We start from the raw sequence: 22,743 nt of genomic DNA, 5'->3' as shown, positions 1-22,743 counted from the left end.
AATCCCGAGCAGCCGAGGGGACGAACCCCGGAAGCGAGGTTTGCGGCGGCGAACTCCCCTCTGTAAGGTGGGTAACTCTTCCTGGCTGGTCCTGGTCGCCTGGAGCCACCTGAGGCCTCTTGGCCGCTTCTGGGCGGGTCACCTGTCGACCCCGCCGGCCGCGTCGCGGGTTCTAGGTGCGGCTGCAGCCGTTACTCTGCTCCTGGTGGTTCCCAAGGCCGGGGAGGCGACGCCGGGCCTGGGAAGTGGCCCCCGGTGCCGGCGGGCCGGGCTGGTGGCCCCCCCCCCCTCCCGCCCCTCACGCTCCTCACTCCCACTCCCCGGAGGTGCAACTTTCAGACCTTCCGTTTCACAGGCCGTTCTCCGCTTCCCTGAGCCCTCAGCCTCGGATGGAGCGCATCCGCATGGCTTTGTGCTGACAGCAGGAGAGTCTAGTGCGGTAAAAAAAGAAGTGAAACTTTTAATTGAGGAAACCTGGGCTTTCGATTCTATTGAAGTTCCTTAATCGAGGGCAAGTTATTTTCATCTCTCCGAACCTCCGCTCCTTCACCTGTAAAATGGGGTTTATGCCCCCCCCCCGCGTCGTTTATGTGTCCATTAGGTTACGAAACACCTTATTAAAAAAAAAAAAAAAAAAACAGCAAAAAAACAACCCACCCTATTTCTCCTAGTGGAATATCACCAAGTAAGAATCCTGATGGACTTTTAAAAATCCTGAACCAGGGAGTGCACCTGGCTTTAACCGTTTAGACTAAATCCACCAAGAAAATTTTATGTGCAGTTTCCTGTATCCGGAGCGGTAAATTCAAAATTTACAAAAAGAGAGGGGTTATAAGAAGGAGAGGTGGCCCACGAGATCTGTTCTATAAATTGTTATGATAACTAGTTCATGTTATGTACTGGTGTTTATTGTTTCATGCTTAGATGTATGCTCATTTTTGTGTTCAGGCCATCGTTTGAGAACAAAGAAAAAAGTGAGAACTACTAAAACATAAAGCAGTTCTGAGAGTGTCTCTCATAGACTGAAAGCTGGACAGGCCTTGGGAATTCTTTAGTAAAATCCTTAACATTTTAAAATGAAATAACAGGCCCAGAGAAGGCACTAGACATGAGTGATAGACTTAAACTCGAGTTTAATGCTCTTGGCACTACTAATAAAGTCTACCGCATTAGGATGGTATACGTACTCTTAAACTTGTAAAATTAGGTAGAAAGAAGTAAGTATCATAGTGGTATGACTAACTCTCCAACTTCTCAGAATCCATTCCAGTCAAAATCAAGTAATGTAGGGCCTTTATTTAAATTTAATTCTACAATATTTCTTGCTGTATTTAATGGGACATAATTATAAGTTAAATATAGTCCCTGTACTTAAACTTATTTATTTTAAGAAGCCAAAAAAACAAAATTAGTGGTGAAATAAGACAATATATAGCACAAAAATGTAGAATTTGAGAGGGATCTAATTTGAGGATTAAGAATGACTTAATGAAAGACTTAACATCTGAGAAGAGCCTTGAAAAGAATTCAAACAAATATAGTTGGGAGGCTAAAAAATGGTATTTTTTTTTTAAAATCTATTTTTTCAGTTACAATTGACATAATATTATATTAGTTTCAGGTGTACAAAGTGATTAGACATTTATACCTTACATAGTGATCACTTTGATAAGTAGAAATGGTATTTTTAAAATACTTTTTCTTCTCATTTTCTTTGGTTGAAGTTTAATATGCCATGTAACTCTTTAAGCTGATACTGATTTATAAATCAATATGGCAGCCTAGCAAAATAAGCATCACTTCCTCTAGGAAACCTTCTCTAACCCCTTAGGACTGGGTTAATGGCAGCCCTCCAGAATGCTCATGGTACCTGGACATGGTCCTGTCGTAGCCTTTAACCGGCTGTCTTTTGGTCACTCCAACTTGACAGTAAGCTTCTCGAGGTTACAATGTGGATCTTGTTCATTATTGAATCCCAGTAGCCAGAGACAGGCATTCTATTCATATTTCTTAAACGAAGGCATGAATGACAGCCAAAATTCAGTTTCAAAACAATAAGCTAATTAAGAATTATAGTGGTGTATCAGTGAATAGGAATACTTTTCAAGCAATGAGTTTTCCCAAGCCTGAAATTATTTAAGTAGAAATAGGATAACTATTACAGATGTCATGATAAAGATGTCTGCACTGAAGAGTTTGGGACACATGTCCTTTGAGGGCTATTCTATCTCTAAGGATCCCTGATTCTTTTAAGTAGTTTTTGTTTAGAAGTTTTTGTGTCCTCTCTATAGCATCTAGGTGTCTGTTTTATTAAAATGTGTCTGGCTTGCCCTGGTCGATGAGTCAGTTGGAGCATCATCCTGTATACTGAAAGTTTGCAGGCTCAATCCCCTGTTGCGGTACATACCTAGGTTGCAGGTTCGATTCCCGGTTGGGCCAAGTACTGAAGGCAACCAATCAATGTTCTCTCTCTCAGCTATGTTTCTGTTTCTCTCTCTCTCTCTCTCTTTCTCTTTCTCTCTCCCCCTCCTTCCTTTCCTCCCTCCCTCCCTCTCTCTAACATCAATAAGCATATCCTCGGCTGAGGATTTTTAAAATGTGCCTGTCTTTATTAGTTACAATTTAGAAGCTTCAAGCATTTATCATTCTTAGCATAATACAACAGTATCTAAACCAATAGGTTCAAAATAAATATACCCATACGTCAGAGATATTGTGGGTTTAGTTCCAGACCACTGCATTGAAGCAAATGGTAATCTTTTTGCTGGTGGAGGGTCTTACCTTCAATTTGTAAAAAAAAAAAAAAAAAAAATGTGAAGCATGATAAAGTGAAGTACAATAAAATGAGATATGACTGTACAGTTATAACCACTGTCTTAGTAGAAGCAAACAACAAAAAAGAAATATTAGGTTATTAAATATATAGATAACTGAAATCCATCAACTCTGATATCTAGTAAATATAAAGGGTATCAATAAACACCAAAAAGTTTAGACAAGGTTTATTTGTGTGTGTGTTTATAAGACTTATATATGATGTTCATAAAGCCTCAATTACTGTTTTCCTAATCATTTTTTGTTTGTGTTTTCAGATCTTGATGGATAAAATAAAGCAGACGTAATTCATCTCTAAAAAGATTATTTATACGCTGGTATTTGAAATGCTTTGTGTGTAGAATAGTAGTAAAAATGGAAAAAGAGCAAGTAAATGATGATGGACAACCAGACCCAGAGAATTCCTTGGACTTTTCTGAACACTTTAACCAACTTGAGTTGTTGGAAACACATGGACACCTTATCCCCACTGGTACCCAAAGTCTCTGGGTAGGGAATTCTGATGAAGATGAGGAACAAGATGAAAAGACTGAAGAGTGGTATCAATTCCAAGAAAAAAAAATGGAAAATGATCCAAGCAAATTGCTTCTTTGGGCTGCTGAAAACAATCGGGTAAACAAACTAACAAAAAACAGTTAAGGAAGAAACCGTACTATAATAGGAAAAGTATTCGATTTGGAGCCAGAAGACCTGTCCTTGAGCCTCTGGGAAAATCCTATTTCTGAACCTCTATTTTCTTATCAGTAAAAGTGGCCATTTTAATATCTGCCTCTTTTATGCAGGGTTTTGAGGATCAAATGAGGCAGTGCACATGAAAGTACATGTTCAGCTACAAAAAGTCAAATTAGGTATTTGGGGGGATTTAAGGATAATTAACTATGAAGATCACAAGCAATCGTCTGTATTTTTAAATCATATTGTCAGGATCATCCTAGAAATAAGTATTCTTTAGGAAAAGGAGGATGGGAACTAATATTTGTTGGATACCAACTATACCATATGCCTTATTATTGGATTGAATCCTTTTATATTCCTAAAGATAGGTAATATTCCCTTTTACAGAGTAAGAAATTGAGATTCAGGAATATTAATTTGCCCAGGATCATCCAAGTAGGATGGTCCTACTTACCATCAAAAGTCTGTTCTTCCCATGCAGCCACTTGCACCTCATTTTATTAAGTCTCCTCATGTGTCTTAATAAACTAATAAGTAAAATGCCTTGCATTTTTGCATAACTTTTTAACCCAAGAGCACACTGTATTCCACCACAGGTCCATAGACCAAACTTCCTTGAAACATGTCTTAGGTTGTTTTAGTTAGAAGGAATTGAGCTGTTTAATCTCTAGATTTCTCTGTTACCATTACACTCTGATAAAGAAGTTTATTTTTTAAAGTTTTATACATTATGTACATTGGTGTGCTGCTCCTCAGAAAAAAAATCAACCTGTTATGTTTTCTTTACAGTGACATATAAAAGATTAAATATAATTATTCATCTAGGACTAAAGCTTTTATGCAATAAGCCTTAGTTGGACCTGGGAGTAAATATATGGTTTGATATTCAGAGAGTCACATTCTTAGAGTCAACAGTTTATGGTTAACACTAACTGGTTCATTCTTAAATCATTGGCCCTCTCCCTCCAAAAATGAAATCTTGTTTTCATTTTAAAGTCATCTGCTAACAAGTTTTTTTTTTAACTTCATTAAATCTAACACCACTAGACAGTTTAATTTTCTCGATTTCCTGTTTAGTTTTGAGTTGGGTCTTTGAAATATCTCTTTTTTCTTTTCAGCTGTCTACAGTACGGAGACTACTTTCTGAAAAGGCCACTCTTGTGAACACTAGAGATGAAGATGACTATACCCCTCTTCATCGAGCAGCCTACAGTGGACACTTAGAGGTGGTCCGTGAGCTAATCGCACAAGGAGCAGATGTTCATGCGGTGACTGTGGATGGCTGGACACCCCTGCACAGTGCTTGTAAGTGGAATAATACCAGAGTAGCTTCTTTCCTCCTCCAGCATGATGCAGATGTCAATGCCCAAACAAAAGGCCTCCTGACCCCCTTACACCTTGCTGCTGGGAACAGAGACAGCAAAGATACCCTAGAACTCCTCCTGATGAACCGCTACATCAAACCAGGTCTGAAAAACACCTTGGAAGAAACGGCACTTGACATTGCCAGGAGGACAAGTAGCTATCACTACCTCTTTGAAATTGTGGAAGGCTGCACAAATTCTTCACCTCAGTCTTAATGGTTCTAATCACTTTAGTACCAGTGCCTCCTTTCTGTGAAATGTCAAAAATCCCCATAAGACAAAGTTGACATCAAAAGTCTTACTACAAAAATTCAGTGGTACTCGTTATATCCTTCCAAGTGAATTGCCTGACCTTGATGTCAAAATGTATTTGAAAGTTGTTTGGATATATCTTTAATTATTTCTCTGGTTTTTAATCAGAAAAATTTTAACTTACCTATACTTAAAAATTTGCCATGGGTTGTACAGAAAACTACTGATATTTTTGGTGCTGATCCAAGGAAAATGTATTTTTAAATACCCCCATCCTGAATTTTTGTTGAGCATTTAGTATAATGACATGTATTTTTATAAGGTAAAGCAACTCAGAATTCAATTTAAAAGTCTTAAATATACTGGTGCAGTTCAGCTATCATAGCCATTTGCTTTCATTTTAAACCATAAGAGCTAACGTAGTGACTTGAATCTTCGTAAGTTAATAAAGTCTAGAGCCTAGATCTTTGTGTTTTAGAACCTAGACTTTTAGGAAAGTAGTTAGTTGGATGTTTAATCCATGAATGTTATATACTGCCTCTCCTACCACAATTCACCCAGTCCTGAGGACAGTCCTACCTCACCCTGGTCCACCTACGTAATCCTTATTCTACTGGTGAGTTAGCATGACTTTTAGACATGCCTACAACTAAACCTTGGTCCAAGAGATCATAATGTATCTGCTACCCTGCTGGTTTTACCTGCCTAATCCTGCGGATTTGGGCACTGCTCTTATAGCCTCTCAAGTTCACAGGAAGTATTGATTTTCCAGGGTCCTCTTTTTATACAAACCACACAAAGGCCAAGTGACAAATGAGAAGGAATTCTAAGAGTGAGGGGATAATGATTATACTGGGGCTAGAACTGCACAGTGGCTCAGGCTTTTTTAAAAAGCTTCAGTGTGGATAGTGACAAAAGCATAAATATAAATATTCAAAAAATAAAAGTTTTGAACAACAACAAAAAGGCATGAATTCTTTTAACTGTATATAGCATCCTTGAATCCATAGCATATTTGTTCATCTAGCATACACTTATTAAGTATCTGCTCTCTCAGTCTCTCCAGCAGCAGTTTCCCATTGACTACCAAGCCCTTCTGTGACTATTCCTGAAGGCTTTTCTCATATCTTCTCAACACCAGAACTAACACTAGACAAAGGCACTAAATTAGTGATCCCTTATTTCAATTATATTTTTTCAATGTCTGTCTATTTTGAATCAGCACTTGTAACCCGACCTAGACTAAGTAATGTTGTTTAATCAAATGTGTGTGGCAATTTTTAGATTAGAATAAAATCGCATGATCTCTGAAAAGTTCAAGGTAATATATGGACTGAATCATTGTGACAAATAGGTCTCAAGAGTTAGGAGAACTTCAGTTGTTTTGTGATTCCTGGCAAGGAGATGTCTGGGTTTCAGAGTATCAGTATCTATGATACAAGGGTTTTGGCAGATAGTGAGAGTTGCTTTGTATTTAATCTGACCCAAATGACAGATACAGCTAATAGACAGTATAACAGGACCCCTCCTATCCCAGTAGACTGCTAAATGAGGCTGCCTGGTTATCTGGAAGGCAAAGAGCCCATGGCTCCTTTCTTAATTGGGAATGAGTTGCATCCATGATTTTATATAAGCTTTCCACTTAAGTGTAGGGCCAAAGAAGCCACCTTTTTTCTGATCAGGAGGTGAGTTGACATGTAACTACTCCCTGGTTTTCAGGCCTCAACACTAAACTAGTGCATGGTAATCCCTTCTATCCCTTAGGGCAGAGTTTATATCATTTGCTTCCTTTATACTTTTCTTAATATTTACTAGACTCTTCTGTCTACAGAAGTCATTCACTAATCATGCTTTTTACTATATTACTTACCTGTACTTACTAGTTTAAGAAGGCTAAATAACTCAATTTGCAAACAAAATTTTCTCTTATCTTGTACCTAAAAATATATATATATATATGCTTTTCATAACTAAGGCCTTGATTGTGATTAACTTTTATGCCTTTTTTGTGATTGTTTAAGGGACACATCATAATTCATAGGCACACAGTGAAATGAAATGTTTTTGTTATTTTTTATCTTAAATACAATTCTCTGGAGAGTTTACTGGCCTACAACCTACTACAGTGATGGGATTTTGAGTCTTTATTTTGAGTCTAAATGGATGTGAAAGCATCCATTTATTTCTATTTGTTGGCATTTATCACCATATCCACCACCATGCTAGGACATCATGATCGAAAGAAACCCAGAGAAGTAGCATGTACTCTGATTTGGTCCCGTATCAAAATGAAACCTCTGTGTCAGTTCTTGATTCCCGATCAACACATATACCACCTTCACCCTGCCTAAAATGGCTCTAGGAATTGGTGGAAGTTGGAGGTACAAAGCATGATCACAGTCATGATTATGCCTTTACTATAATAAGTTTATTGTGGAATGCTCTAGCTAGCCCCTCTGTAGGATGACCAGATGACCATTCAACTTGTGTAATATCAAGTGCTTTCTGCCTAAGGAATTTAAGATTTCTGTTTATTACATTTAGAAAACTGTAAATTAAGAAGTATTGAGTAACTATTAATGATTTAAATTTCTGAAAATATCCCTTTGAAACCCTAAAATTTTACTTTTGGGAACCTAAGTGGAAATAATCTAAATCAGAACTAAATAATTTAAATCAGAAACATAATGCAAGCCACCTGTGTAATCTTTCTAGTAGCTGCATTAAAACAAAGACTAATTTATTAAATAATTTTAATAATACATATTTAATCTAACAAATCCAAAATATTCATTTCAACTTGAGATACATATTTTAAAATTATGGAGAGATTTTACTTTTTTGGGTAATAAAAGTCTTCAAAACGGTATATGTTTTGTGGCACATCTCAGTTCAGACTAGCCCCATTTAACTAATGGCTACTCTAATGAACAGGGTAGGTCCAGACACCTGAAACATTCCCTGGAGGCATAGGAGAATAGCTAGGAGGCGCATTAAACTCTGAGCCAGACAAATCTGGGTTCAAATACGATTGCTACCTGTGTGTGACTTTGGGCAAATAAACTCGGTTTTCTCATATGTGAAATGGAGATAATATCTATCTTGTTACAGTTTTGTAAGGAATATATGAGCTATAATATGGATGAGATACCTATTACATGGTAGGTTTGCAAAAAAAAAAAAAAAAAAAAAGGTATTGAGTGGTTCTCTTATCCAGCATTTGAATCAGAAATGCCCTTCCTGCTTTAGGTATTTGCATCCTTAAATATCCCAAAGCTCTACCTTTATATTCCTGTGGTTCCTCTCACGACTTTCCAGTAAAATGTGCAGCATAGAATCCAAACTTCCTCCACACCTAGAAGAAATGCCTACCTCATCTTCCAAGGTCCCTGCTAGGGGTCAACAGTATCCAACAGAAGGGAGAACTCAGGAAGTAAGCAAAATAAGGCAAAAGAAGTTCAGCAAATAATTACAAGGACTTAAAGATATGAGATTCTGAGAGAAAATGTATTTCCAGAATGGATCCAGAGTCTGGAAACAGAGAATGGCTTATTGCTCATTCTATATGCAGATTCTCAATGCCTAGCAGATGAGTTGCTCTTTAAATTCATACCTAATTTTTTCCCCCTTTTAAGGTGGGTCTTGTTAACACTAAGCAAATGGAATAAAAATGCAAAAGCGTTCATTTGTCATTGATCGCTTTAATTATCCAATCGAAACTCAGGTAAATGTAATGGTTCTTGCTAGGAATTTAATGACATAGACATGACCATGCCCTCCAGAGGAGCTCAGAGTAGCAGGACATGTAGGCCAGAAAAATCTGCTTAATGAAACGTATTATAGCTTATAAAAATCTAAGAGCAAGTTGCTACCTAATTTGTTTTCTTCCTTCTCTTTGTGTTATAATAGGTTCAGCATTCCATCTCTACTAGATGTAAGTACTTGAAAATTAGGAAAACATCACTGGATTAATGCGAGTTCTTAAGAGCACTGTGTCCTGAACAGTCATTAGAGTTCCCTTTTCAGATATAACTGCCTTAAACAGAAGCAATTTTTAGCAATCAAAAAAACTAGAAAGTGAGCCTGCCATTATTTAAAAAATCAGATGCCTCTCAGGTTTTTTCACACTCCAATTTAATAACTCACATAGACAGCATATCCCGATTGAAGGGTCGACTCTAGACCAAGATGCAGTTGTGCTGTGAGAATCATACTAAGAACTGATATAAGAAACAGATCCTTCAGAGCACATTCCAGAGAAAGAAAAAAAAAACACTGGAGCTCATATTTGCTTACATGTGCTCTTGCATATTTCTTATTTGAAGATAGGCAAAAGCTTATAAGAAGAATCCAAAAGGAAGAAACATCTTAGGGTCCTTCCATTCCTTTTATTTTAGTCTGCACATTTAGAAAATGAGGTGGTTTTGGAATTCATCGAGAAAGGTAATCGTATGTCAGGGTTTCTCACACTGTTGACATTGGAGCTAAATAGTTCTATGTTGTGGGGGCATCCTGGGCATTGCAGAATCTTTAGCAGCCTTCTTGGCCTCTACTTACTAGATGCCAGTAGCACCTCCCACTCCTCCTCCCCACTTAAGACAACCAAACATGTCTCCAGACATTGCCAAATGTTCCCTGCTCTGTCATCAAAAATCTCTAAGGCAGGAGATTTCATTATTTGGCTAGCCTCAAAGTTGTTTTATTAGCGTGCAATTAAATTTTATTTAAAGCATGTTTTCTTTAGAGACCAAATATCCATCAGTGTACACTCAAACTCTAATCATTGATTCTATATTAAGTTTTTAGTATTTTATTAATGAGGTCATTTAAACATTTCAAAATTGGCTAAAACATACAATTAGAAAAAGAAAACGCTTCAATATTGAGTGTCATTTGTAAGAAAAACTCACTCTCTGCTCCTAGATTTGGCCTCTAGGAGATTTACCCCTTAGTTTATTTTTAGAGAAATTCTAACTTCTGGGTATTAATGGAGATGATAATCAAATTCTGATTTTTAATAGGTTACACCACTACAAATGTAAATTTTTATTGCATTGTTGAATAAAATGCTACTAAGTTGATAACACAGGCTTTTTACTTTTAGAAGGAAAAGAATAAACAAAGCCAACAGCCTTTGTCAGAGGAGAATGAGATGGGGAGAGAGCTAGCAGGTTCCAGGTATAAAACCACTGGTGAGTTAGACAGTACTCTCTTAATGCCATCACTGATGTAAAATTCTTTTAGTTTGTTATTTAAATATAAAAATAATGTGTAATTAATTTTGGCAATTACTTTCACTTTAAAAATTAATTCCAAGATGAAATATATCAAAATCATAATGTAAAAAATATTCCACATTTGTTTAACAGCCTTCCCCAATCATCATTTATATAATGCATGAATGAAATACTCTCCTCTGATCTTATTTATGAAAGTTCTTATATATCCAAGATGTGACATACTGACTCACTGTGATTATATTAACAGCTAACAATTGAGTGCTTACTGTGTGTGCTATAGGTGCTCACATGTTATCTCAGGAGCCTCACAATAACCCCATGAGGTAGATGACATGATAGAAATGGGGAAATTGAGCTTATGGAGGCTAAGTAAATTGCCCGTGTTCATGAAGTAAGTTTCCAGTAAGCTCACGTTCATCAGTGGGGTTCTTGAATGTTAATATCCATGTATCACTGGTTAGTCTATCAAATAATCATAACAAAGATTCCATTTTCTTTAATATTATTTTTATGTAGTTTATGGTAGTGTTTAAGACGTAAAAATTACCATTATTAGAAGCAAATTGCATTTTATGGCATAAAATATAAATACACAAAAGTTTCATTAAATCGTAAGTGCCAGAGCAATTTTTAAAAAGAATAATAAAATTGGGGAATTTATAGAACCTGGTTTCAAAACTAATTGTGAAGCAGCAGTTTTAAGACAATGTGAATAGACATATAGATCAACAGGATAGAGTCTAGAAATAGATCCAGATATGAATGATCAGTTAATGTTTGACAAAGCATCTAAGGATTTCAGTGAGAAATCCCCTTAAAGAAATAATGCTGGAACACCTGGATATCTACTTGGGGAAAAATTAATTCATTTATAGACCCCAGAGCTGTGGTTGCCTGGTGACAGGGACGGAAGTTGGACTGGAGAAGGGCAGGAAAATGTTTTGTAAGTGGTGGAAATCTGCTGTATCTTCATTGTAGTGGTAGTTTTGCAGGTGTATACAACAGCCCAAGTCATTAAATTCTATACTTAAATGGAATTAAGTTTTTGTACATTAAGTTATTCTTCAATAAAATTGATTTTTAAAAGTAGCTATCCAGCGATGACTAATTTCATCCTTTTGTTCTTTTCCACAGCAAGTAGGGACTTATGAGGATCTCTCCATCAGATTTTAGGAGTATATATTTCTCAGGGGCTGCAGAGTCCTGTGAATTATAAAATAGAAAAAAAAAAGATTTCATTAATTTACTGGAATTTTTAAATCCCAAGCAAAAAGCCCATTGTAATTGGAAGGAACAGTTTATCCATTAAATGGTAGAGTAGGAAACAAACTAATTTAAATAGTCCATTTGGCAACACTCAACAAATTTGAAAAGATGGCTTACTTATTATAAGAAGGATTTTGTTGACTTTAAAATAATTTAGATCAGGAATGTTAGAATCTAGGATACCAAAGTGATTCTAGCATCTACTTTTCTGGAGGAAAAACAATAGCATTAAAAATCCATTGTTATTCAGTTGCCCTGTTATTAAGCAGAAGAAAAGACTGAAGTGACTTCTGGAGATGTGTTCAAAATTTATAAAATTAACCACAAAATGTAAAAATTAATCCACCTAGTTTTTACTAATGTACCAATAACTAATAAGTATATAGAACCGATACAATTTGTAACTTATTACAAGAAAATTTTAGTCTTTGGTTTTGCCTCCATCTACTGGTCATATTAGTGTTTTACATTTAGTTAAAATGAAAATAGGATAAGCCATTCTGATGTTTTTGCTGTTCATTTTTTTTAATAAAAAAGTAAAGAAAATTGTAACCACATTTTCTAGATAAAACAGTACATTTTATACTTATTTTTATCAATAATTTGTTCCTAAAAAAATTTAAAGATGGTGTATAATTGAAACACATATAATAATTAGAAATAGAAAATCAAAAGCCATTTAGAAGGAGAAAGAAGGAAATAAACCATTTAAATTAATATAGTTACTGCAATTAACAGTTAACTTATCTCTAAGCTTTTTGATATTGGATACAAAAAGAAAAAAATAATTGCATAATTCCTTTTTATTTGATCAAAGCAAACACTTTTTTTAAAGTAAAACTTTCAGACTAATTTTTTAACAAATATGCTTAATATTTGTATAATTTCATAGAGGTATAGAAAACAGTAGTTCAAAAATCTCGATGAATTCTACAAAATAAACACACACACATGTAACTTCAACCCAATCTAGAGACAGAACAAAACCAGCACCCCAAATTCTACTTTGTGTTCCCTCTCAGTGCTCCTTCAAAGGCAATTTCTGTCACCATCAATTCATTTTGCCTACATAAGTAGAATCATTTGTTATATATACTTTTGTGTTTGTTTTTTTCAGTCAACATTTACATCTATTGAGATTCATCCATATTTTTGCATGTAGTAGAGGGTTTTTTTGTTGTATTCTGTTATATGAACATACAATATTTTATAAGTACATTTTGTTGATTTTTTTTTTAAATAGGAAAGAAAGGACTGCTCTTTCTTCTTTTTTTAAAAGTATATTTTATTGATTTTTTACAGAGAGGAAGGGAGAGGGATAGAGAGTTAGAAACATCGATCAGCTGCCTTCTGCACACCTCCTACTGGGGATGTGCCCGCAACCAAGGTACATGCCCTTGACTGGAATGGAACCTAGGACCCTTCAGTCCGTAGGCCAACGCTCTATCCACTGAGCCAAACCAGTCAGGGCCATTTTGTTGATTTTTGAAGGGCCTTTGAATTCTTTTCAGTTTGGGGCTTTTTATTGTTGTTAATTCTCACCTGAAGATATTTGTCTGTTGATCTTTTAGAGAGAGTGGAAAAAAGAGGGATTTAGAGAGAGTGGAAAAAAGAGGGAAAGACAGAAACATAGATGTGAGAGAAACACATCAATTGGTTGCTTCCTGCAAGCGCCCTGACCAGGGCCCAGGCTGGGAGGAGCCAAGGTACAAGCCCTTGACCAGAATGGAACCTGGAACCCTTTGGTCTGCAGGCCAATGCTTTATCCACTGAGCCAAACCGGCTAGGGCCAGTGTGGGGCTTTTATGAATAGTGCTGGTAGGAACATTCTAGAATATGGTTTTGGTGTGCACACTATACACCTCTGTATATACCTAGTGTTAGGACTGTTAGTCCAAAGGATGTATTTATAATCAGTTTTAGTAAATCTGTCAAAACAGTTCTCCAAAGTGGTTGTACCAATTTATACTCTTAGCAGCAATGAATGAGAGTTCCAATTGTCCATATCCTCCCAATCCTTCTTACTGCCACCTTGTGTGGGTGGTTTTTATAATGGCCATTCTAATAGTCATGTAGTAATATCTCATTGTACATTTAATTTTCAATTTCCTTATGTGGAGCAAGTTTTTAGATGCTGATTGGCCATCTGCATCTCCTCTTTTGTGAAGTGCTTGTTCATCTTTCTCCATTTTCTTATTGGATTGTGTGCCTTTTTCTTATTGATTTTTATAATGAATTCTTTATATAACCTGGATACTAGTCATTTGTTGGATACCGGGATTGCAGAAATGTTCTTCCAGTCTGTGGCTTGCCTTTTTATTCTCTTAATGCTGATTTTAATGAAGAGAATATCCTAATTTTAATTGTCAATTTTCATTATGGTTAGAGCTTTCTGTTTTCTACTTAAGTAATGCTTGCCTACCCCAAGATCATGAACATATAAATATTATCTTCAAGCTTTAGCATTTTACCTTTAGTGAAATAATTCATTTTGAGTTTATATTTATGTTTGATGTGTGCTAGGAGTCAAGATTTATTTTTTCCAATAATAATAGCCAGCTTATCCAATATCACCTATGAAAAAGGCCATCCCCTCTTTCCACCACTCCCCTTCCCCCCTCCCCCCCCCCCCCCCCCCCCGCCCCGTGACAACTTTATTATATATCTGGTGATCAAGCATGGTTTGGTCTGTTTCTATTTTGTTCCATACCTAAGTTTTAATACTATAGCTTGTTGACAGTAAGTCTTGGTATCTGATAGTGTAAATATTTCAACTTTGTTTTTATTCTTCAAGGCTGTTTTTGCCATTCTTGGCCCTTTGCATTTACTTGTACTTTCAGTTTTAGAATTCCCTTGTCAAATTCTATTTTTAAAATAACTCTGCTGAGATTTAGATTGGAGTTATAGATCAATTTGAGAACAATTAACATAATATGTTTCAATTCTTGAAAATAATATATTTCTCCATTTACTTGGGTATTCATTAAATTTTCTTGATAATATTTTAGAGCATTTGGGTGCAGTTCTTTTTTTTTTCTTAGATTTATTCTTATGTATTTGGTGGCTTTTTGATACTGTTATAAATATGTTGTTTTTTATATTCTATTTTCTGTTTATTTATAAATTTTATTTTTCTTTGTTAACTATGTGAATTTTCTATGTGCACAACCATGTTGACTGATAGTAAAGACAGCTTCATTTCTTCCTTTAAAAAATTTTAATGTAGTAAATTACATTGCTTGATTTTCAAATGTTTAACAAACTATGCATTTTTAGAACAATCACACCTTTATTATAATGTGTTATCCTCTTTTAACATGCTGGGTTATATTTGCTAATATTTTATTTAATATTTGAGTCAGTTTTCATGAGGGAGATTGACCTATACTTTTACTTTTTTGTAGTGTTCTTTCCGATTTTGACCTAAAGATGAGTTGAGAAGAGTTAACATTTTTTTTAACTCTTGGAATAGTTTGAATAGCATTGGTGTTACAATATGTGTAAATGTTTGGAAGAATTCAATAGTGAGGCTTTATGTTTCCTTTGTGGAATAGGTTTTAATTTTGAATTCAATATCCTTAATAGTTATATTTCTATATTTACTTCTATTAAAGTGATATTTCTTCTTGTGTCCATTTTTAAAAGTTGTGTTTTTTAAGTGAATTGTCCACTTCATCAAAATTGTCAGATTTACTAGCATCAAATTATTTATAACATTATTATCTTTTAAATTTCTATAAGCCATTAAGGAGTCATTCAAGGAATACATATTAAATGAACAAACAATGCAGAAAAAAGCGGAGCTGCTTGAGATACAGACACACCTGCTCTGTGTGCAGGAAATCCCTTGGGTACTGTGGAGCAGTTTGAAATACATTGAATGAGGTGATCTCTAGGCTTCTTACAGCTCCAAAGTTCTATGACTGTGATGTTCAACCAGCAGGCAGAAATGTAGGATTGGAGTCAGGATAAAGACTGAATCTGGAGATATTTAAAAGGCATAGCACCTTCAGGTGATAATAAAAGTGTTGAAATTGAGTGAATTAGTAAAAGGAGAAAAAAGAGCAAAAAGGGAATTTGAAGGAATGTCTACACTGATGAGGTTCAAATTCTAAAAATAATGATGACAGCTAGGGAGACATTACCACTAGAAAGATAACTGGAACGTCAGGAAAAGGCAGTTTTGAAAGCCAAGAGGATGCTTTCAAGAAAAATGGGGTATAAATCATTGTCAAATGCTGTTAGAGAGGCCAAGAGATATGAGAAAGCATAGCTTGATTTGGGGATTAATAGGTGCTCGGTGACCTTCAAAAGACTAAATTTAATAACATGGTGAGACTGGAAACAGACTCTGGGAAGTGAAAAGGTGGATTAGGTGTGAGCAACTGGAGACCAAATATAAAAGATCTTGTTAAGAAAATAGGCCACAAAGGAAAAGAAGTAAAATAATACAGGCTTGGGATATTTAGCATGGCAAGGATTTTGTATATTTTTTACTAGGAAAGAAAAATCAATATACAGAAGATAACTAATAGAAATCTGGAGGAGATTCAAGTAGAAGGGGAACATACAGAATGGGACAAAATAATTGCAAATCAAATATCTGATAAGGGGTCAATATCCAAAATAGAGATATTTGCTCACCCACATTCATTAAAGCCTTATGCAGAATAGCCAAGAGGTGGAAGCAACCCAAATGCCCATCAACAGATGAATGAATAAAGAAAATGTAGTATATACATAAAATGAAATATTATTAAGCCTTTAAAAAGAAGAAAATCCTGTCACATGCTAAGAAAGGGATGATTCTTGAGGACATTGTGCTAAATGAGGTAAGCCAGTTCACAATAAGATCACATGACTGCTCATATGAGATCTAAAGTATTCAAACTCATAGAAACAGAAAGTAGAATGGATTGTTGCTGGAGGCTAGGAGAAAGGGGAAATTGGGAGTTAGTTGTCAGTGGGTATAAAGTTTCTATTTTGCAAGATGAAAAAGTTCTAGAGAGCTGTTACACAGCAATGTAAATATATTTAACACTTAACTATTAGTCATATAAAAAAGAAAGCTTTAAATGTTTGTGATTCTCAGAATACCCTAAATGGTCTCACAAATTAATTTTACAAGTAAATGTTATAAAACAGATTTATAAAATAAGTATTTAAAAAGATAATTGTTTAAACAAAAATAATCATTTTTACAGAGTTTATAACATATCTAAAAGTAAAATGTATGCCAATAATTATATAATGGCCGGGAGGAGAGAAATGGAAGTTCCTAAAACTATTCCTGAAGTGGTATAATATCTCTTGAAGGTAGTTTGTGAAAAGTTAAAGATGTATGCTACAAACACTAAAGCAACCACTAAAATAATACACAAAGAAGGTAATCTTCATGATAAAAACTCTCAACAGACTAGGAATAGAAGGGAACTTCCTTAACCCAATTAAGGGCATCTATAAAACTCAAAACTAACATCCTAACTTAGTGGCGAATGTTTTTCCTCTGAGATCAAGAACAAGACAAAGATGTCAACTCTCACCACTTCTGTTAAACATTGTACTGGAAATTCTAGCCAGTGCAATTAGGCAAGAAATAAAAGGCATCCAGATTGGAAAAGAAGTAAAAGCACATCTATTTACAGATAATATGATCTTATATATAGAAAATCATAAGGAACCCATTGAAAAAACTAGAACTAATGCATCAGCAATGCTTCAGGATACACGATCAATGTACAAAAATAAATTGCCTTTCTAAACATTATCAGTGAGCAAACTGAAAATTAAATTAAGAAAACAATTTTATTTACAATACCATTGAAAAGAATTTTAAAACTTTGGAATAAATTTAACAAAAGAAATGCAAAACCTTTGTTCTGAGAACTACAAACATGATGAAAGCAATGAAAGAAGCACTAAATGTTGTTACTGAGCACCAAAGTTGGAGGCTTCACAGTTTTTTATTTTAAGTGTACTAGAAAACTACGTTAACTGTGACATTCTGGTATTGGCATTAAGGATAGACATATAGATCAATGGAATAGAATTGAGAGCCCAGAAATAAACTTCCCGTTTATGGACCATTGACTTTTGACAAGGGTGTCAAAACAATTCCATGGAGAAAATAAATAGCCTTTTCAATAAATGGTGCTGGGAAGACTGGATATCCACATGCAAAAGAATGAAGTTGGACTCCTACATCACACTATAATGTTAATACAAAAGTTAACTCAAAATGGTCAAAGACCTAAATACAGGGTGGGCAAAAGTAGGTTTACAGTGGTGAGTATGTGAAACAGTTTATTCTTGGATTATTTTTTAATTATTGTATTATTTTCCATACACACAACTGTAAATCTAATTTTGCCCTACCTTGTGTAAGAGTCAAAACTATAAAACTCTTAGAAAAGAGCATAGAGAAAACATGTTCATGATATTGAATTTATCAATAATTTCTTAGATATGACACTAAAAGCATAGGTATCAAATGAAAAAATATATAAGTAGGGACTACAGCAAAATTAAAACGTTTTAAGGACTCTATCAACAATGTGAAAAGACAACCAATGGAATGGGAGAAAATATTTAAAACCATACTTATCATAAGAGATTAATATCCAAAATACATAAAGAACTCCTACAACTCAACAACAAAGAACACAATTCAAAATGGGTAAAATACTTGAATAGACATTTCTCCAAGGAAAATGTACAACTAGCCTATAAGCACATGAAAAGATGCTCAACATCACTAGGAATTAATGGAATGCAAATAAAAACAACAAAGAGATACCACTTCACCCTAATTAGGATAGCTAGGCATTATGAAAGGAGAGAAAGAGAGAGTAAGAGGAGACAACAAATGTTGGCAAGGAGTTAAAGAAATTGGAATCCTTGTGCAATGCTGGTGGGAATGTAAAATTGTACAGCGACTTCAAGAAGTTTGATGATTCTTCAAAAAGTTAAACATAGAAGTACCATATCATCCAGCAATTCAATTTCTAGGTACATACTCAAAAGAATTGAAAGTAGGGGCTCAAACAAGCAATTTGTACACTTATGTTCATTGTGGCGTTATTAGAAATTAGCAAACGGTGGAAATTTTTAATCCAAATGTCCACCAACAGATGAACAGATAGACAAAATGTGGTATATAGTACATACAATGGAATATTATTCATCCTTAAAAAGAATGCAATTTTGACACATGCTAAGCATGGGTTAACTTTAAAAACATATGCTATGCCCTAGCCGGTTTGGCTTAGTGGATGGAGCACTGGTCTGTGGACTCAAGGGTCCCAGATTTGATTCCGGTCAAGGGTACATGCCCAGGTTGCGGGCTCGGTCCCCAGTGGAGGGGCATGCAGGAGGCAGCCAATCAATGATTCCCTCTCATCACTGATGTGTCCATCTCTCTCTTCCTCTCCTTCCTCTCTGAAATCAATAAAAAATATATTTTAAAAAATATGCTAAGTGTAACAAGATAAATACAAAAGGAAAAATACTGTGTGAGTCCACTTGTAAGAGGTATCTAAAGTAGTCAAATTTATAGAGACAGAAAGCAGAATAGAGGTTACCAGGGGTTGGGAGAGGAAGAAATTGAGAATTTGGATTTAATGGGTACAGAGTTTCTGTTTGGGACAATGAAAAAGTTCTGGAAATAGTGATAATGGCTATACAACATTGTGAGTGTACTTAATGCCATTGAGTTTACACTTAAAATGGTTAAAATAGTGTGTGTGTGTGTGTGTGTGTGTGTGTGTGTGTGTATATCTCACAATAATAATAAAGCAGTTAGACCTCCAGGTCCCTCATTCTGAGCAACTAGATGGATGACTCCACCCCAGATGATGACTGGAGGTAATGCTGTGGAGGAAGTCAAACGGGCCCTCCCAACTGGAAGGTATAAAGCACAATTGGGGGCAGGACCACCACATTGAAACAGGGTTATTTCATACTCAGTCTTTGGTTCTCTTCTACCACTCGCTTCCCAGGGTGCTGGCACCAGAATGAAGATACTCTCCAGGAGAGAGACTAAAGGGGTTTGAGAGATCGATCTTAAAATAGATGTCAGGGGTTCCCCAACTAACCAGCCCAGACAGATCAACCATCAGTGAAACTTCCAGTCAATAATCTCCACCTGTATGTACAGGTTCATATTCTGCACTACTAGGTAGGGCAAGACGGTAAAGGGTCACCTGAAGAGAGAGGAAAGCTACTAAGAAACCAAAACAAACAGGAATGGATAACTTGGAGGAGGCAGCAATTATACAGGGGGAAAGGTTAGAAATTAAGTATATTATTAATATCCTCAGAGATATAAAGAAAGCCAATGTGTTATATAGAAAAGAATAATCAGAGCCCTAGCTGGTTTGGCTCAGTGGATAGAGCGTCAGCCTGTGGACTGAAGAGACTCAGGTTTGATTCCAGTCAAGGGCATGTGCCCAGGTTGCAGGCTCGATCCCCAGTAGGGGGCATGCTGAAGGCAGCCAATCAATGATTCTCTCATCATTGATGTTTCTATCTCTCTCTCCCTTCTCCCTCTCAGAAATCAATAGAAATATATTTTTTTAAAAGAATCAGCTCTGAGAAATTAAAAACATGATAGCAGAAATGAGAAATCGAATGTTTAGAAAATAATGAGGAAATCTCCCAGAATATAGTGCAAAAATACAGATATAAAATAGGTCAGAAAATTAGAGGACAAATCAGGAGATCTAACATTCAAATAACAGGGTTCCAGAGAAAACAGACACTGCAATGAAATGATTTTTTTAAGTCTCTAAAGTGAAGGACATGAGTTTCTAAGTTGAAATGATCTACTGAATGCCAGTAAAATGGTTGAAAATTTGACCCATATCAAGGTGTATCATCATGAAGTTTCAAACCAATGAAGACAAAGAGAAGATTCTCCAAGTTTCTAGAAAGAAAAAAACAGGTTCTATACAAGAGATGAAGAATAGAATGGCCGCAGAATTCTATGGCAACAGTGGATTCCAGAAGACCATGGTGCAATGACTTTAAAATTCTGAGGAAAAATTATTTTCAATTTAGAGTTCTTTATCCAGCTAGACCTCTACTTTAATAGAAAGTAAAATAAAGACACTTGTAATCCTGTAAGGACTTGGACATTTTATCTCCCATAGACCAGTTATCAAAGGGCAACTGGAGATATGCTCTTCCAAATAAGTGAATCAACCAAGAAAGAGAAAGAGATGGGATGCACAAGTAAGGGATCCAGTGCAGGCGAGGTATGATGGTGAAGGGAAATCCTTAGACAGCAGCTGTGCAACCACAGGTATACAGAGCAACCAACCAGTTCAGACTCTGAAGAGACTTTCTAGAAAAGATGAAATGGATAGAATTCCTCATCTGTTTGAACTTATTAAAATATTTACAGCCCTGGCAGGCGTGGCATAGTTGGTTGGGTATCCTCCCGTGCATGGAAAGATTGCCGACTCAATTTCTGGTTCGGGCACATGCCTGGGTTACATCGATCCCCAGTGCAGGAGACAGTGATGGATGTTATGTTCTCACATCAATGTTTCTCTCTCTCTCCTGCTCCATTCCTCTCTTTCTAAAAATCAATAAATTCTTCTTTAAAAAAAGATTTAGCCGAAACCGGTTTGGCTCAGTGGCTAGAGCGTCGGCCTGTGGACTGAAAGGTCCCAGGTTCGATTCCAGTCAAGGGCATGTACCTGGGTTGCGGGCACATCCCCAGTGGGGAGTGTGCAGGAGGCAGCTGATCGATGTTTCTCTCTCATCAATGTTTCTAACTCTCTATCTCTCTCCCTTCCTCTCTGTAAAAAATCAATAAAATATATAAAAAAAAAAAAGATTTACACAAGGACGAAGAGTGTGGGAATTAATTAGTGATATGGACATTAAAAATCAAGCAAATTAAAAAACAAGGTAATTATTAACTCCAGAAAGGAAAAGCATATGACTTGGCGTGGCTGTCACTGGAGTTTACGTAGTCATGATCATGTAAAATGCTCCAGCCAAAATTTCAGCTTATCTGTATTAGGAGGTGAAGGAGGTAATAAGTATATGAATAGATGGTGAGCATGAATGATTGCTAACTTCTTGTCTTCCGTGGTAGAAAACCAACATATACCTAACATTGAAATATAAAAAGCAGCAAAAGGAGCATTTGGTTATATGGTTGTAAATAGTAAGTTATCAGCCAAAAGAAGTGAAAGTGGCTGCCTCTGGGGTGAAATGGAGGCAGATGGGGTCCCCTGTATTTGGTTACCAGCCTTGTAGAACTATTTAACTCGGTAAAATAATGCACATTTAGCTTTCATAAAATTAACAGCATAATTCCCTCTTTTATATAGCCAAAAAAAAAACCAACACACACACACACACACACACACACAAACCAAACAAAAGCGATAAGACTCGGTTTTCCCATTTGCTATCAAATCAAATTTTTCTGAATTTGAGGCAAGAACATACAATGGAGCCAAGATAGTCTCTTCAATAAATGGTGCTGGGAAAATTGGACAGATATATGCAAGAAAATGAAACTAGACCACCAACTTACACCATACACAAAAATAAACTCAAAATGGATAAAGGACTTAAATGTACGACAGGAAACCATAAAAATTCTAGAAGAATCCAAGGGCAACAAAATCTCAGACATATGCCGAAGCAATTTCTTCACTGATACAGCTCCTAGGGCAATTGAAACTAAAGAGAAAATGAACAAATGGGACTACATCAAAATAAAAAGCTTCTGCACAACAAAAGAAACCATCAACAAAACAACAAGAAAACCCACTGCGTGGGAAAACATATTTGCCAACGTCATATCTGATAAGGGCCTAATCTCCAAAATTTATAGGGAACTCTTACAACTTAAGAAAAAGAAGATAAACAATCCAATCAAAAAATGGGCAAAGGATCTAAATAGACACCTTTCAAAAGAGGACATACAGAAAGCCAAGAGACATATGAAAACATGCTCAAAGTCACTAATCATCCGAGAGATGCAAATCAAAACAACAATGAGGTACCATCTCACACCTGTCAGAATGGCTATCATCAACAAATCAACAAACAACAAGTGCTGGAGAGGATGTGGAGAAAAAGGAACACTT

General features: G+C 35.8%; 1 protein-coding gene across 1 annotated transcript; it reads left to right on the top strand.

Annotated features, from left to right (window-relative positions):
• Nucleotides 1-18: 18 nt before the first annotated feature.
• On the top strand, nucleotides 19-11,455 carry ANKRD49 (ankyrin repeat domain 49). Its single transcript, XM_070425843.1, has 3 exons — nucleotides 19-67; nucleotides 3,093-3,447; nucleotides 4,629-11,455. Exons 2-3 carry the CDS (start codon nucleotides 3,190-3,192, stop codon nucleotides 5,088-5,090), a joined length of 720 nt encoding a protein of 239 aa, XP_070281944.1. The 5' UTR covers nucleotides 19-67; nucleotides 3,093-3,189; the 3' UTR covers nucleotides 5,091-11,455.
• Nucleotides 11,456-22,743: the final 11,288 nt, after the last annotated feature.

The sequence above is a fragment of the Myotis yumanensis genome, unplaced genomic scaffold, assembly GCF_028538775.1.
Source record: "Myotis yumanensis isolate MYYU_CA2020_CCGP unplaced genomic scaffold, mMyoYum1.0.hap1 SCAF_10, whole genome shotgun sequence".
In the NCBI taxonomy this organism is placed as follows: Eukaryota; Metazoa; Chordata; class Mammalia; order Chiroptera; family Vespertilionidae; genus Myotis; species Myotis yumanensis.
Note: the sequence above shows the minus strand (reverse complement) of the source record. Positions and strands in the feature narration are given on the sequence as shown.